The sequence below is a fragment of the Macaca thibetana genome, chromosome 4 (genome assembly GCF_024542745.1).
Source record: "Macaca thibetana thibetana isolate TM-01 chromosome 4, ASM2454274v1, whole genome shotgun sequence".
In the NCBI taxonomy this organism is placed as follows: Eukaryota; Metazoa; Chordata; class Mammalia; order Primates; family Cercopithecidae; genus Macaca; species Macaca thibetana.
The window spans coordinates 158,217,513-158,230,017 of NC_065581.1; the positions used below are offsets into that span (position 1 = coordinate 158,217,513).

At 47.6% G+C, this 12,505-nt stretch overlaps 1 protein-coding gene across 1 annotated transcript in view; it reads left to right on the forward strand.

Moving 5' to 3' along the window:
- The first annotated feature begins 1,846 nt into the window (after positions 1-1,846).
- The window catches only part of IGF2R (insulin like growth factor 2 receptor), a 133,628-nt gene continuing 122,969 nt past the window's right edge, over positions 1,847-12,505 (forward strand). The window contains exon 1 of the mRNA XM_050789196.1: positions 1,847-1,995. Coding sequence (XP_050645153.1) covers positions 1,847-1,995 — 149 coding nt within the window. The remainder of the gene's footprint in view (positions 1,996-12,505) is intronic.

Consider the following 12,505-nt stretch of genomic DNA (forward strand, 5'->3'; position numbering starts at 1 on the left):
TCAAAATAATTTTTCACCAGATGGTTTTAGTACTTACTGATGGTCCTTGCCTGTATCCATTATAACACTGGAGCTGCAAAACGCAAACCTTTTTCGTTTTCTTTTTTTTTTTTTTGAGACGGAGTCTCGCTCTGTTTCCCAGGCTGGAGTGCAGTGGCGCTATCTCGGCTCACTACAACCTCTGCCTCCTGGGTTCAAGCAATTCTCCTGCCTCCCGTGTAGCTGGGACTACAGGCGCGTGCCACCACGCCCGGCTAATTTTTTGTATTTTTAGTAGAGATGGGATTTCACCAGGTTAGCCAGGATGGTCTCGATCTCCTGACCTTGTGATCCTCCTGCCTCGGCCTCCCAAAAGTGCTGGGATTACAGGCATGAGCCACTGCGCCCGACCACCACAAACCCTTTTTCGACGTCCACAGTTCACACCTGAGCTCTCCCTTTGAATCACTACAACACTTCCCTTTCTTGGGCAATATATGAATAGCACGGCGGTTAGGTCACAGGCCTGTGACCGGCTTGGGTTCAAACCCCGGCTTTTTCACTTACTACCTGCAAGACTTACTAGTTATTTAATTTCTCCATTCCTCACTTTCCCTATCGGCAAAACGGGTGCAATAAAGGCACCCCTCTCAGAGGACTGTTAGGATTAAATGAGCTAAATTACAGTGTCAGAACACTTCAGTACTGGGTACATAGTTACTTGCTCAAGAAATGTTAGCTATTATTGGGTCATGATTATTTATATGTGTTTGAATTCCAGCTTTACCACATCCCAGAGTGTCTTTGAGTGAGTTACTCAATATCCTTGGGCCTCAATTCCTCATCTATTAGAAGGTTCCCATCTCATAGGTTTTTAAAGATTCACGCTTACATGCTTAGCAATGTCTGGTATGGAATAAGCACTAAAAAAGATGAGCTTTTATGATGATGATGATTACTCTTTTCAATCATGATTATTTTGTATCTTTGCTCTGAAAGAAAGTGAATTTTTTAAATTCAAGACTTTTAGATTCATCGTACTACTTTCATTGTGGCTAGCTCATGGCCATCCACATAGTGAATTAATAAAGCTTTGTTGAGTGGCACTTGCTTGACAGCCACACTTTTGTCCACTCTTTCACCTTGCTGTATTTGTGCTGCCTTCCTTGCTGTAGGAAGCCCATGCTTGGGCAGTAACATTCCCACAGAAGGTCTGAGAGGCTCTGATGGGCCAAGGTTGTAAACCCCCATGATGTGACTCGATGGGCAGTTAAAGTGTGTTCCCACCCCCCACGGATCCGCTGCCACGAGAGTGTGCGAAGGCATTTACCTCCATGCCACTTTGATCCAAGTTCTCTATTTTCCCCTACCCGTCGGTCGAGGTTGGGAACAGTTGCTGTAAGCTGGGAAGCACCCGCCACAATCCAGCAGGGCGCGGTGGGAGGGGAAACTGAGGCCCGGCCAGGCACCCGCGCCTCACCCATCCCGCCGAGAAGCTCAGGCCCCGGGAGGCACCTGGCGCCTGCGCCCCGCCCGCGTCGCTTCCTGTCCCGCGCGTGCTGCGCTCACGTGACCCGGGCCTGGGAGGAGCCGGGGCGGGCGGGGGTCACCTGAACAAGGGAGTCACGTGAGCGGGGGGCGGGGGTGGGGGCGGTGCCAGGCAGCTGTCACGTGACGCGATTCCGGGGCCGCCGCTGCCGCTGTCGCTGTCGCCGAGCCCAGTCGAGCCGCGCTCACCTCGGGCTCCAGCTCCGGCTCCGTCTCCACCTCTGCCTTTGCCCTGGCGGCGCGACCCCGTCCCGGGCGCGGCCCCCAGCAGTCGCGCGCCATCAACCTGGCGCCCGCCGTGCAGCCTGTGCCCGGCGCGATGGGGGCCGCCGCCGGCCGGAGCTCCCACCTGGGGCCCGCGCCCGCCGGCCGCCCGCAGCGCTCTCTGCTCCTGCTGCAGCTGCTGCTGCTCGTCGCGGCACCGGGGGCCACGCAGGCCGAGGCTGCCCCGTTCCCCGAGCTGTGCAGGTGGGTGGCCCACCCGGACGCAGGCTCCGCTCGCGGTGCCCGGGGCGAACGGCCGGCGTGGGGGGCGGGGAGCGCTCGAGGAGCTCCTGGGGTCTCCAAGTCGCCTCCGGTCCGCGCCGGGTCCGCCCCGTTCCCAAGGGAAAGTTGCCTGCGTGGTGTCCGGGAGCCCCACCGGGTCCCGTGCGCGGGCGGGGGGCGCGGGGGCACACGCGGTCCTGGCGTTCCTGGAGTCCCGCGGCCGGCCACTTGTGGCTGTCACTGAGTCGGGGGCGGCTTTGTGCGGAGTGGCCGCCCCCGGCCCTCGGGGTCGGCGGCTGCCCTCGCGCGGCCGGGTGTCCGGGAAAGTTGGAGGCAGGAACTCCACTTCGCTTTGTTCCCGCTGCGCGTTTGCATCAGAGTTTCGCCAGCGGGGCACCGTGAGGCCCCTTGGTGTGGAGAGGCTCACCGGGGCGTCGGAGCCCGCAGGAATGGTCCTGGAGTTGAGTGTTTGTGGTTTCATTTGCTGATTGATTTCCCCCCGTGGGCTCATTTTCTCTTTAAAGTAGTTTTTTTTGTTTGTTTGTTTAGCAGGCGGTGACTTTTGTCTTCTTTAGATTGGGGGCAGGGGGGTGTCCTCCAGTGTGAGCTCTCAAGACTTGACCCTTCACTTTTCTAAGCCCAACTTCCTGCCTCGTTGCTCACATGATGTCATTGTCTCCGGGGCGGATTATTCTAGTGGATCTTGCTCTGGGAACCATGATTGTATAACCCATCAGTCCCCTCGAGGGCTGTGCATGTCCCGCAGCTGCCAGCAGTCCAGGACCTGGGGAACTTCGAATTTCAGGAATTTTCTGACCATTCTTTTCTGGAATGTTTAGGGTGATGGAAAATTCAGCTTTTATTTACTTTTTTTAAACTTTGGTAAAAAGGAAACAAGATGAAAAGTTCTGAACAGACAAGTTTCTCCCTTGGCAATAACAAGTTGCTTTTCAGAATGAAACAAAGTTGAGCCTACTTTGGGCTGAACGTGGAGTTTGTGGTAGGGTTTATGGGGGTTCTTATTTTTCCTTTGCATCAGAGAGAGTTTTATTAGCACCCCTGTGTTCAGAACATGCAGAAATTATTCTAAGGAGGGTGAGGCTGATCTCACAATAGAAACTCTTTGGAAAGGCCCATATTTTTTATTCTCGCTTTTTTGGAAGGGGAAGGGTGGATGGAGGGAGAGTTTGTGACAGTGTAGTTTATAGACCAGTTAGCTACCCTAAGATACACAGTTACTCCAGTAACTAGCATGATACAGAGAAATGGTGGCAACTTAAACCAGCTCAGGCTGAGACCAACATTTGGAGGAAGGCATTTTGGAATACTGGCTTCTGTGACCAAAAATAAGTTAACTCGCCTGGGCGTGGTGGCTCATGCCTGGAATCCAGCACTTTGGAAGGCCGAGGTGGGCGGGTCACTTGAGTCCAGGAGTTGGAGGCCAACCTGGGCAACATGGCGAAACCCCGTCTCTACAAAAAATATGAAAATGAGGGCCGGGCGCGGTGGCACACTCCTGTACTCCCAGCTAAGGGAGGCTGAGGTGGTAGGATAGCGTTAGCCTCGGAGGTCGAGGCTGCAGTGAGTTGTGATCGAGTCGAGTTGCGCTCTAGTCTGGGCGACAGCGCAAGGCCCTGTATTAAAAATAAAGAAATAAATACAATGAGAAATTAACCCAGCTGACTTAGTGAAGTTGAAGTCTTGGTCCTGTTAACAAATTGAAATTTGTTTCTTCACAGTTAAGATTAAGGTTGGCTTCAAGGTCAGACAGATGATACTTTGGCGGATTAATGGGGCCCTTACTTTTGCATTAGTTTAGTCATGGCAGTGTCTTGAACCTGTGTTCACGAACCTCGTCTCCAGGTGGAACACGACCTCTTGGTCCAGTAGGAATGGACTTTGTATCTTAACGTTTTTCTGGCCACTGTCACATGTGGGCATACTTAGCAAATGCCGAAGAGGTTTCTGAGGTTGATATGCATTGTGAATATAATAAGATGTGCCCTTTGTAGTCTTAGAATACCTTCAAAGTTGTGTGTAATTTTTCTGCCAGATTTTCTTAGGACAGCAAACCTGCCAGTCATTTCAGAGATGGATTTTCACCCACCTCTTTCCCTGTTACTTCCCTGTAGTTGCACATGCAGACTTCTTCATAGCCACTTGCAGTCTCTACTTTAAACCCAACGTGTGCAAAGTGAACTTCCTGTCTGTGCCTGTTTTATAATTTTTTGAAGCAGGGTCTCACGGCGTTGACCGGGCGTGAGTGCAGTGGTGCAGTCATAGCTCACTGCAGTTGTGAATTCCTGGGCTCAGGCAGTCCTTCCGCCTCAGCCTTCTGTGTAGCTGGGATTACAGGTGCATGCCACCCCGCTTGGCTTATTATTATTATTTTTTAAATTTTTAATAGAGATGAAGTCTTGCTGTGTTGCTCAGGCTGGCCTCGAACTCCTGTCCTCAAGCAATCTTCCTGTCTCAGCCTCCCAAAGTGTTGGGATTACAGGCGTGAGCCACCATGTCTGGTTCATATTCCTGTTTTAAATTGATACCTCTCCTTAAATACTTTTTGAAAACTTTTTTTTCTTGGGACAGGGGAGGTGTCAGTCATCTGTACTTTTATGAGATAAAATTGGCTAAAATTTCCTTAAATGTAGCATGTGGTTGAGGAATAGGAAAGTAAGTCGATTTTCTTTTTTAATTTGATACAAAAAATTCTACGAAGTGTCACCAAAGTGTGATGTGTTAAGCTACATTTTAATTTTGTTCCTGGGCATCAGTTTGCTGAAGTGTGAATAATTCTGCCAGGTCTCCAGTGTGAGCATGAAAAGTTGAGTCCTACAAATGTCCCCATTTGTTTTTGCTGCTTGGTCACATGGAGGCAGTCCCAAATGTACAGAAGGATCACATTCCAAATGTTTGTATATTGATCGTTTCAAACGTGGAATGCGTTTTTCCATTGATAGTATTCTTGTTCATTGTTGTATGGTCCCCAGAAAGTCATTATCCTTGCAAAGGTTTTGGAGCGCCCAGACACCATATGGCTTTAACAGAATTCTAGCCGTAAATTCTCATTGTCTCTAAAAGATGGAGTTGGATTTCCAGGAAAACAACCTCTCCTCCCAAGCCCAGCTCTCTAGAATCTAGAGAGAATATTTTTCTTCTGCAGTCGCTTAGACCAACAAGAGGGACATCCGGGCCTGCTTCAGGGGTGCCTGCCAGGCACCTTGTGGGGGCAAAGCGTCAAGGTGACCTTTGGCTCTAAGCACTCCTGGGATGGGGTGCAGTTCCTGGTGCAGTTAGTAATTGGGAGGGATGAAGGAGACAGCACCGTTTCAGCAGCAGCTTTCACTGTGTCCACGCATGTGGAGGGGCCTGCCCTCTGTGAGTTGTGCATTGAACAGTCAGGCACGACAAAGGCAAGTTTCCCCAAGTGTATCTGGCTTGAAGCAGTGCTTTAAATAAGTGCTTGGTTTTTGGAGAGACTCAGCAAAGTGTTAACTGTCAAGTGGATTACTGTGCCAGGTGATCCCTGTGCTGAGTTAGAAGTTAATGATTCTTATGTAGGTATTTCTTGGGAGGTGATATGCTAGTACAAAGTTAGTAGAAAATGTGTTTCCTGAGGCTAGTGTGATAGGCTGTGGGACTGGCCTGTGGAGAAGACTTGGGGCAGGAAGGAGTGTCTGAAGGTCAGTGGGGGCAGGAACAATAGAGCAAGAAGAGAGGGCATTCAGGAGGAGAGGAGCAGAGGCCAGGCCATGCAAAACCAGCAACAGTGTCTAAAGTGACCTCAGCTTGTCAGTAGCTTTACTTATTACCATATGCTTTAAACTTTGTAAAATGTCATATTATATACGTAATACGCACGTTTCCAGCCTTTAGTTAGGCATTAAGATGCTTAATGGGTGAGGTCTTAACAGTGTGCATTAATGATAAAATAATGCATTGGGATGGCTAGATTTAGGTAGTTAAGAACTTTAAAATTTATACAGAACAAGTTTTCCCCAAATTGTTTAGGTATAAATGCTAGAAAGTTTTTACTATGTTGAGGACAAGAGAATAATGAAGCCAGCTGGGAGTTGAGGTTGGTTTAGTTACTGTCTCTAAGGAGATTTTTTTTTTTCCCCTGTAATTTTTCCAAAGGAATAATGCTTATATGTCTAATTTGGGCCACATGTTAAACCTGGATCACATCCATTTGTGTGTGTGCATTTCTTTCAACGATAAGTGTATGTGGATGCCTAAGGTTGTTAATTATGGTTACATTAGATCTCATGGATTAATTCTCAGAATGGCATCCTGGCAGATTCCCAGGAAATGAGTGCCTGAGTTGGGCCTCGTATCTTTTATCAGCATTTTATATAGAGAGAGATTTTTAAAAGATGGGGCTGAGAGAAATAATTGAGATGTTCCCTTCTCTATTTTGATCTTGGTATATGAACTATTGTATTGGGGAGAGAGTTGAGCAGGCTCTAGAACTGAGCCTAGTGGCAGAGAGCAGCTCATCACTTTGAGGTGCTGTTCTTTTTCTTCTTCCTTTTCTTCTTTTGATTGTCCTAGCCATGGAGAGTTCTTGCTAATGCCCTAGCTGGTCGTGAATGGTGTGTGAGGAGGTGGACGTGGCTGTTTGACTTTATGGGAACCGCCAAACTGTAATGCCGAATTACCATTTTGCAATTCCACCAGTGATGTATGAGAGTTCCAGTTCTACATCCTTGTCAACACCTGCCAGTCTTAATTTTAGCCTTTCAAGTGGAGTTGTAGTGGTATCTCAGTGTGGTTTCAGTTTTCACCTCTCTGCTGACTCATCAAGTTGAGCAAGAAAGGAACATCTTTTCTTGTATTTATGGAGTCCTGGGTGATGTTCACCATCATCACGTGCTTCCTGTTGGGTATTTTTTGCAGCGTCCTTTAAAAATCATATTTTGCCCGTTTTACCCCTTAAAAATTGTTTTTGGGGTCTTCTCCTTATTGAGTTGTAAGAGTTCCTCATGTCTTCTGGGTACAAGTTCTTTCTTAGATATGAGTAAGGTGTGAGTAGTATGAGTATTTTCTCTTAGTCTTTGCTTTGCCTTTAAATTTTCACAGTGCTATCCTTTGAAGAACAGATTTTTAAAAAATTTGATGGACTGTAACTCTTTGTGGTTTGTGCTTTTGGTAGCTTAAGAAATCAACCCTAGAACTAGTAACATTTGACCTGGGGAATTTTTTGAGGACTGTCCTGGGCATTGTAGGATGTCAGCCAGCATTCCTGGCCTCTACCCACTAGATACCAAGACTACGCTCCACCACTCCCTCTCCCCCAGTGGTGACAAATAAAAATGTCTCCAGATATATCAAAGGCCCTGGAGGGGATGGGGCAAAATCACACCCAATTCAGAACCACTGGCCTACCCCAAGGTCTCAAAGATTTTTTCCTATGACTGCCCCTAGAAGTTTTATAGTTTTAACTGTGATTCCTTAACTCTAGGATCAATTTTTTAAATTTAATTTGTATATATGATGTTTCCAGAAAACTCAAACCATATTTTTCCTTTGCTCTCATTCCATGACAACAGTCATTAACACAGAAGACTTCTGTGATCAAATGTGTGGTGGTTTTCCCCGGGCACCAAGCAGTGACCCCTGGCCGATTCAATTCCCGACCCTGTCTACCTGGAGATAGTGTCAGATGCCACAGGTTTGGGGCTCAGTTCCCAAGACTGCTCCCCAACCCACACCAGTCGCAAGTCCAGGCCTCGGGAACTTCTGACCAACTGGCTTCAATTTGGGATTCCCACAGTGCCTCTTTGGGTCTGATTAATTTGCTAGAGCGACTCACAGAACTTAGGAAACACTAAACATAAGCTGATGATTGGCAGTTTGTAAGGATATTACAATGGATACGGATGAAGAGATGTGTAGGGTGAGGTATGGGGGAAGGGGTGCGGAGCCTCCGTGACCTCCCTGGCTCACTACCCTCTAGGAACTGCCGTGCATTCAACGATTTGGAAGCTCCCCCAACCCAGTTTTTATGGAAGCTTTAGGAGGTCAGCATTTCTTCTCCCAGGGTATAGGGTGGGACCCTCACTGGGGAGGATCTTAAGACCCACAGTCTGAAAGTGGGGAAGATGAGAGTCCCGCCTTGGGGCAGGTGGAAGGAGGGGCAGGTGGAGAGATTGTTTCCTGAGGCCTGACATGCCCGACATTATAGCAAAAGACCGACACAAGGACTGCGGGAGTTAGGAGCCAGGAACCAGATTGGGAAAAAATACATACATACATACATATATGTATATACACGCACACATACATATATAAATAACGCCACAAAAAGGGTGAAAGTTTATTTTTTTTTGCATGAATATATCCAGTTCTGTTTACTAATACTTTATGAAATGTGCTTACAGCTCTGTTTTTAAGTGAGATTGGGCTACAGTTTTTTTGCTCTGCCGTTCTTGACAGATTTTGTTATCAATAATATGTTTGCTTTGTGGAAGGAGCTAGTTAGCTTTTAGTATTTTCGTATGTGGTGAAACAGTTTGTATATAAGATGGACATTTTCTGTTTCTTAAAGTGTGGTAGAACTCACCAGTAAAACTATCTGGGCCTGGTGCTCTTAGGTGGAATATCATTGGGGAGGACTTTTGATTATGGTTTCAGTTTTATCTAGTTTATTTTTCTATTCAGATTTTCTACTTTTTCTTGGGCCAATTTTGGTAATCTCTGTTTTCCTAGAAAATTGTCATTGTAATTATGTATTCATATATAAATAAGTAGCATGCTACTGTCATATTTTTGATACTCTATAGCTCTAGGTAAGTTTTAAAAATTCCTAATGTTTACTTATGTACTTTTTTTTCTTAATTATATTTACTAAAGACTTATTTACCTTTTTAAAGTCTTTGCAAAAGAACTAGTGTTTTGTTTTTTCATCATCTTTTCACCATTTATTTGCAATTTTATTAATTTATCCACTCAGTAACTTCTACATCATTTTCCTGTTTCTAGTTTGAATTGAATGCTTAGCTCTTTTATTTTAAATCATTTTGCATAATTAAGAAATATATTTAAAGCTTCATGTTTCTTTCTGTGGAGTACCATACCGCTCTTATGGATTCTGATACTTTTTTTTTTTTTTTCCCCATATTTCAATTCTGTGTATTTCCTTTTTGGACTCAAAAGTTCTATCTGTTTCAACTTCTGGACCCACTAAATTTTTAGATTTTTATTTTTTTCAGGTCAATAAACTTTGGGGGTTTTTAATTTAGGTTTTCCATTGTGCTGGTAAATGTGGTGGCACTTACTGACATTTCCCTTGTGGCCTAACACCTAGTCAAGTTGGGAGTGTATTATGTGTTTGGAAAAAATGTTCTCTGTTTGGGTCAAAGTTACTCATGGTGCTCTTCAGCTTTTCTTTGCCCTAACTCTTCTTTGGTTTGTCTGTTGCTTTTATTATTTGTATCTGGCTGCCGCTGTGGACAGGCACGTAGACAGATATCGTATGCTGCTGTCGCCCAGCTTACCGGTTCTCCCGTGGTTCAGATGCTCTTCTGCTTCCCTGTTGTCTTTTGTTGCAGGATCTCAGCTGATCTGTAGTCACAGCTGCCTGTTCTTTCTACATGGACGCTGTAGCTTTTGTCAACCCTCTGAAGATCTCTCTTAAAGTTCTGTTCTGATTGCCCTATTCATTCTTTTTCCTTGGGTCCAGTTTCTTTGGTTTGAGTTTGTCACCATGATTGCGTGGTGCTGGTGACCTTGCAGTGATAAGTGCCTCCTGACTGTGCTCTCTGCAGTGGGTCTCCACCCGGCCTTGGCTGCCTCTCTGCGCAGCTGCATGGGGTAGGGCTGGGAGCAGTTGTTGGAATTTGGCTGCAAATTGTTTTTGGGGAGACTGGGGGATGGGCAGGATGTGCCTCTGTGGCTGGTCTTGGCGCCTTAGGTCCTTTCCACCCTCTTGATGTCACCCCTAAGCGCCATTCCTGCCAAGAGACAGCTGCTAAACCCCTGTTGATTGCTGCTGGCAGCGTGTGGCCTGAGATGGGGGATCTGGATTGTTGAGTCGGCTGTGTCCAATCACTTCTTTTTTCTGGATCTAATTTTCCTCCTCAAGAGAGGTGGGACTTAGTTTTCTTTCCCTCTTTCCTGCTTGAAAGCCTCTCATTAGGGAGTTAGTTTTGGAAGTCACTTTCCTGGGTTTGAATCCAGACTTCTCCCCTCACAGGCCTTGGGCAAGTCACCGAACCTTCAAGGTCTTCCTTTCCGTGTGTGTCCCGTCAGGATGCTAACTGTGTTTGTAGGCTAGGTGTGGGATGCTAACCATGTTGTAGGCTAGGTGTGGGAATTGGGAGACATTTGAATGCCTGGCACGTCCTCGGTGTTCATCGGTGCTGTAGTGGTAGCAGTTGCTTTATCTGTAAGTTACAGATGCTGCCTTACATCAGGGATTTATTTTTATAACCTGTTTCTTGACCTGCCAGCACTCTCCATTAGTGTCTTGGGGTTTCTGCCTCAACCAGACAGCATTTCTTCATCATCAGTTTCATGATCGGCATTCCATATAAGCTTCCTCATGAGAAAGAAAGATTTCCACTGTTTAAAATTTAAAGTTTTAAAACCACGGGATTCCATGATTTCCAGGTCCATTTTGCATCCCAAATTCTGCAGTTCTGAGGTTTGCAGCCTTGAGGAGTCCTTACCGACTCGGATTCCCCTGAACAATGATAACTCGAGGTGTGGAGTTTGGGTGGAGGCCGGGGGTCACCCTCCTTCCTGTGGCGGTTTGGTCCCAGGCTGGGCTGGGAGCAAGGGGGCTGTTGTGGTTCCAGGGCACGAAGAGCCATCCTCCCTGTTTCCCTGTGGTCGGATCAGGAAGTCCCAGCTAACTTCTGCACATGGGTGCTGTTGTAAGTGGGAACGGAAGTGTCCAGACCAGCGGCTTGGATGTGAAGTGCTTCATAAATTCTACCTTGCTGTGCAACTTAAAAAAAAAGTATGGTGGCTTAGGTTTTCGAGGTGCCCAAAGCAATGCGTCATAAGCCTATTTTTGTCTCCATGTTAGCCAGGGCAGAGGGGCACTTCCCTGTGAATCCTCCAGGGTGGGGAAAATCCCAGGCGCTCTGTGAACCTGGCTCTTCAGCCAGCTGCAGACCTGTGGTGGGAGTTTTCTTTTTCCTTTTGTGTGCTTTTCGATCCCCTGGGCTGCAACCATTGTTCAGTACATCTGGAGGGTAAGTTGTCCAGGATGAAGAAGCGGATCCCAGGAGTGTCATCCTTCACAGGGAGGGGTGTGGGAAGTGAGGGAGGTGGTGGAAGCACTGGCCCAAGCTCTGTTTTCAGGAATGTGTGACAGCGAAAACTGGCCTTTGTTTTGCAGTTTGAGTTGCCTGTGGGCTGTGGCCTAGAGGGAAGGTCAGGAGGGTCTTGCAGTCAGGGCTGCCGCCTTCTTCATGCCTGCTCTGTGCTGGGAGGAGGACAGAGCTCCTTCAGAGCGGACCCACCACTGGATTTTGAGTGTGTGTAAAATTACCTCGTTGCCATCTGCACGGTTATCTCGACTCCAGAATCAGTTATACATTTTAAAACAGCTGTTTAGTACTTAAAAAACTCCCCCAACACTCCCTGCACCCCACTGTGGCCTGCAAATAGAGTGCCAAGCCACCAGAATAGAAGCGCTAAAGAAGTGGGTTTCCTAGAAGTGGCAAGTCTGAGACTCCAGTGAGTCACCCTCATTGTTCCCCTGAGGCACCCTCCCTCCACCTGGTCTCTGCTCTTGAAGTGCGTCAGTTATGCCAGCACTTCTCTCTTTTCTTTTCTGTCTTTTTAGAGTCACCCCTTTAGAGTGACAGGCAGCGTGAGCTCATGGCCTTGACTTTGCTGGACCTGCAGAGGGAGAGGAGAGCTGGTGGCAGAGTCAGGGGTGGGGCCCCGAGGATGGGGCCATTTTATAGGAGAGTCCACTGTCCCCAGGCCTTTCTGTAAGAGGCTGGAAGTGAGGGAGTGAACCAGGCACGCGGATTAGGGGCCTACGTGTCAGACCCGGAGGGAAGCATGTCTGACTTGGTTGAGAGGCAGCCAAGGGTCCAGCGTGGCTGAGTGGGCTGAGTCACTGGGAGAATGGAGGGAGGGGCCAGAGAGCGTGGGGGACTAGCTGTGGCCAGGTCACAGGGGCTGTGGGACTTTGGGCTCCCTCTGGGTAAAAACCAGAGCCCTTGCGGATTTCAGTAGGTGGGTCGATTGAAAGGCACATGGAAGGTTCCATTGCTTGGATTGCCTCAGGGAGCTGTGAGATCCCTAGATAAGGGTTGCAGTTTAGCAAGGCAGCTGCCTTTCCTCTTCAGGTTGCCTTTAGGCTGCGATGGAGATAGCCTGAGCTCTGGAGGAGGACTAGCCTCTTTCTAACATGGACTTGGCCACTTTGTGAATTTGTGACCTGAGGCAAGGTCACGTACCTCTCACTAGGACCTCACTAGGCTGTCAGTTCTGTGTCTCCAAGAAGGTGGAGAGGGAGCCTAGCTGG